The sequence below is a fragment of the Bison bison genome, unplaced genomic scaffold (genome assembly GCF_000754665.1).
Source record: "Bison bison bison isolate TAMUID 2011002044 unplaced genomic scaffold, Bison_UMD1.0 scf7180017864136, whole genome shotgun sequence".
Taxonomy (NCBI): domain Eukaryota; kingdom Metazoa; phylum Chordata; class Mammalia; order Artiodactyla; family Bovidae; genus Bison; species Bison bison.
Window position 1 is genome coordinate 4,188,710 of NW_011494708.1, and position 4,650 is coordinate 4,193,359.

The 4,650-nt window shown below is 36.2% G+C and overlaps 1 protein-coding gene across 2 annotated transcripts in view; it reads left to right on the top strand.

The window, feature by feature from the left end:
* Nucleotides 1–4,650, top strand: part of TBC1D19 (TBC1 domain family, member 19) — a 152,747-nt gene that overhangs the window by 34,774 nt on the left and 113,323 nt on the right. For both annotated transcript variants that reach the window (XM_010839936.1, XM_010839935.1), the window contains exon 4: nt 1,909–1,984. In XM_010839936.1, coding sequence (XP_010838238.1) covers nt 1,909–1,984 — 76 coding nt within the window. The remainder of the gene's footprint in view (nt 1–1,908; nt 1,985–4,650) is intronic.

Consider the following 4,650-nt stretch of genomic DNA (forward strand, 5'->3'; position numbering starts at 1 on the left):
GTCCAACTCTCACATCCATACATGACCACAGGAAAAACCATAGCCTTGACTAGACGAACCTTTGTTGGCAAAGTAATGTCTCTGCTTTTGAATATGCTATCTAGGTTGGTCAAAACTTGCCTTCCAAGGAGTAAGCGTCTTTTAATTTCATGGCTGCAGTCACCATCTGTAGTGATTTTGGAGCCCAGAAAAATAAAGTCTGAAATAACCCTTAAAGTAAGAAAGCGTTAGTCACTCAGTCGTGTCCGACCCTTTGTGACCCCATGGACTACAGCCTGCCAGGCTCCTCTGCCATGGAATTCTCTAGGCAAGAATACTGGGGTGTGTTGCCATGCCCTTCTCCAGGGGATCTTCCTGAACCAGGGTTTGTACCTGGGTCTCCTGCTTTGCAGGCAGGTTCTTTATCATCTGAGCCACCAGGATCTTTTCTAAATAACCTTTAAGATCATCAGTAAACGCTCTCAAGTTTCTAAATTTCCAAGTTTTATTAAATTTAGAAATAATTACTGTTAAATTGAAGGATTTTAGAATTACATTTCATTATAAAACATATGTATCTTTACAAGTAATATAGTGAGCAGTATAAAATATACAACTTGAAATACTCAGGTATCTAGAAATTACCAGTGGTTTTTGTTTTTTTTTTTTGGTGAGTGTGGAAAGGTGATTTGTTTAGGTACATGGAATGCAGATTTTAGCAGAAAAAACAATTAGAAACAATCAGTTAGTAAAACTGTCTAAAGTTCCCCTTTAGATGTCCCTGTTTGGATGAGGAATTTCTTGAGAACTCAGTGCATGGTTCTTGATTGTTAGAATATGGTTGCTTTACATGGGTATAATTTCTATGACTAATTTTAATTAGAGGTATCAGTTGTGAAAGAGATTGAAACCTCTAAGGAAATGTTAATTGTTGTGTTTTCCTATTGGCTTCTCTATGATTTTATATCACTCTGTGCCTCAGTCATTACATTTCAGCCATCCCGGCTTTTTCTGATTTTTAAACATTCCACAGTTTCCCACCTCAGAGTTTTGTGCTTGCTATCCTTTTGCTTGGAATGTTGGTTGGCTCCTTTTCACTCATGTCTTGATTCAAACATTAGGTTTCCTAGACACCTTCCCTGCCCTTCCAAATCATTTAGACTTTATCCTGCTCTCATTTTCTCATGGCATTTACTACTCTTTTATGTTATTCTATTTTTTTTTTTTTAATGAATATTGACTGTCTTTCTTCACTAGAATATTAGGTACATGAGAATAGGAGACACTGTCTTAATCTTACCATATACCTAGAATGGCTCAAATATGTTGAATAAATGAATCTGTTTTCTTAATAAAAACAATATATTTTGAATATAAAATGTCATGTTACACAGAAAACAGAATTTGACATTAAATTTAAAAAATTTTATTAAGTCTGTGAATTAATATAGTATGTAATATATTGCATGCTAAAATATGGCTATTACAAAAGAGTATTTATACTATCACTTCAATTCTGTGGAAAAGGAAATTGGGAGAATTGAGAAAAGTTGATATTTTAGTAAGTTAATGGACTTGTTTAGATTTCAGATTTAAAAAAATTCTGTTATAATATTTATATACTAAAATTAACAGTTGTGAAAATTTCATATGAGCACTTACAGAGCTAAATAATTTAAAAGTTACCTCAATCTATGAATTCCACTTTAACTTTTAATGTCATTAAATTGCTAATTTAAAGTTACAATGCTAGCAGGATAAGAATTAAAGTTTTGTTAGGTTGTTGTACCTTGTATAAGTACATAGAACTGCTAGCAAATGTTCTGTTTCATATATCATGGACTATAGAGGTAAGTAATTTCTAACCAAACAAACTGATTAATTATCAAGAGTGGTATGTAATATTTAGCTCCCTCTTTCTGTCCTCAGGTTTCCTTTACCTAGTCATCCTGCTGCACCTCCTGAACATCTTAAAGAACCTTTGGTATACATGCGGAAAGCACAGGTTGGCTATTGTTCATTTTAATTTTATTATTCCATACCAAGTTATATAATGCAGAATGAAAGATCCTTATTAACATTAGGACTATATTTATTATATGAAAGACTGGATAAGGACTACTAAAGTGATGCAAATAGTATTTGTATGCTGTTTATATTCGGTAACCAAGGATTACTTACTTAATTTCTATAGTAATTCTGAAAATACTGAGTAGAAGGGAAAAAAATCATGTACCATACTGGCCTAAGATTTAAAATATGATAAAAGTTTTATGTACCGATTTGTTCCTCAAGTTCTGTGATATTAAAGGAAAGAATAGGGAATGAACTGACTCACTTGTCCCCTAAAATTTTGGCTTTTGACACCAGTGTTACTGATAGTGTATTTGAAATATATTTGTTTTCATACAGGTTGTCACATACTAGTTGTATTCAGTTGCAGAATCCAAATGACTCCTGTAATCTAAGATGAACTGACAAACAACGAAAAGTCACTTTAAAAGAATAAAATAAAACAATTTAAATAGAAAGACTATAAAACGCTGTTAAAATAGAAACAATAAGCTGTCTAAATGTCCCTAATTCTTTAGCTGGCCTTTGCTTTTGCCCAGCCTGGTCTACCTGCCTGTGAGGTAGGACTGTTCATGAGCCTTCCTCTCAGTGCTGGGGACCCTCTAACTGCCACTCCTGAGGCTTTAATGGACATCATAAGCTGACCTTCTTTCTCCATCGTAGTCTCGGAAACTATTATGAAAAATTTGAAATACACCCTGGCGAACTCCCATGAACCCATCACCCAGCTTCAGCAATTACACAGTGGTTCTGCTGCTCCTGAGAAGTGTTCTGCTGCTTTGAGTTACTATGTTTCATGTGCTGGATGTTAGGCAGATTTTTTAAAAAGCCCTTAAAATTGGAGGGTGAAAGGAAGCAATGTAAACAAAAAACATGGAGATATTTGAGGAAATATTAATGTGTAGTATGTTTCTATCTCTGCTGCTGCTAAGTCGCTTCAGTCGTGTCCGACTCTGTGTGACCCCATAGACGGCAGCCCACCAGGCTCCCCCGTCCCTGGGATTCTCCAGGCAAGAACGCTGGAGTGGGTTGCCATTTCCTTCTCCATGCATGAGAGTGAAAAGTCAAAGTGAAGTTGCTCAGTCGTGTCCGACCCTCAGTGACCCCATGGACTGCAGCCTACCAGGCTCCTCCGCCCATGGGATTTTCCAGGCAAGAGTATTGGAGTGGGGTGCCATTGCCTTCTCTGATATTTGTATCTCTATGTAGTATTAATACTTTAGGTCCAGCAATCAGATGGTATTTACTATCAGTGTGTCATAAAGCATAATATTGAAATGATGCGTGTATGAAAGAATTGTTTGGTCTTTTATTATAAAGGTCTGAACTCAAGAAAATAAAGCTAAATATCTAGTTCTAAGATTGTTTTTTTTGGCAAAATTGGAAAATTTTTGAACATTTTAGAGAAAGTATCAGTTTTAACGTGTAAAAAACAGAAGTTGGTTTCTTATTAAGACTGAAGAGGTGAATAATAGGTCTGTTCTTAAAGCCTACTGCTAGTTGCTGAGACTGTGTATGAATGGTAAGTATATGTATGGGAGTCTTCTCTCTTCTTTCTAGGCTTACCCACTAGATCAAGAGTTGGCATGCTACAGCCCATGGGCCAGATCTGCCCTGCTACCTGTTTTTGTATCGTGGGCAAGCTAGGATTTTTTTTTTTTTTTTTTTACATTTTCAACTGGTTGAAAAATCAAAAGAATACTGTCTTGAGACCCATGAAAATTATAGGAATTAATCAAATATATTTATTAGAAAATAATCATGCTCCTTTATTTACATGTTGTTTATGGCTGCTTTGGAAGTGGTCAAACAAGAGATGGCAAGAGTGAATGTCGACATTCTAGGAATCAGCAAACTCAAATGGACGGGAATGGGTGAATTTAACTCAGATGACCATTATATCTACTACTGTGGGCAGGAATCCCTCAGAAGAAATGGAGTAGCCATCATGGTCAACAAAAGAGTCTGAAATGCAGTACTTGGATGCAATCTGAAAAATGACAAAATGATCTCTGTTCGTTTCCAAGGCAAACCATTCAATATCACAGTAATCCAAGTCTATACCCCAACCAGTGACGCTGAAGTTGAACGGTTCTATGAAGACCTACAAGACCTTTTAGAACTAACACCCAAAAAAGATGTCCTTTTCATTATAGGGGACTGGAATGCAAAAGTAGGAAGTCAAGAAACACCTGGAGTAACAGGCAAATTTGGCCTTGGAATACGGAATGAAGCAGGGCAAAGACTAATACAGTTTTGCCAAGAAAATGCACTGGTCATAGCAAACACCCTCTTCAACAACACAAGAGAAGACTCTACACATGGACATCACCAGATGGTCAACACCGAAATCAGATGGATTATGTTCTTTGCAGCCAAAGATGGAGAAGCTCTATACAGTCAACAAAAACAAGACCAGGAGCTAACTGTGGCTCAGATCATGAACTCCTTATTGCCAAATTCAGACTTAAATTGAAGAAAGTAGGGAAAACCACTAGACCATTCAGGTATGACCTAAATCAAATCCCTTATGATTATACAGTGGAAGTGAGAAATAGATTTAAGGGACTAGATCTAATAGATAGAGTGCCTGATGAA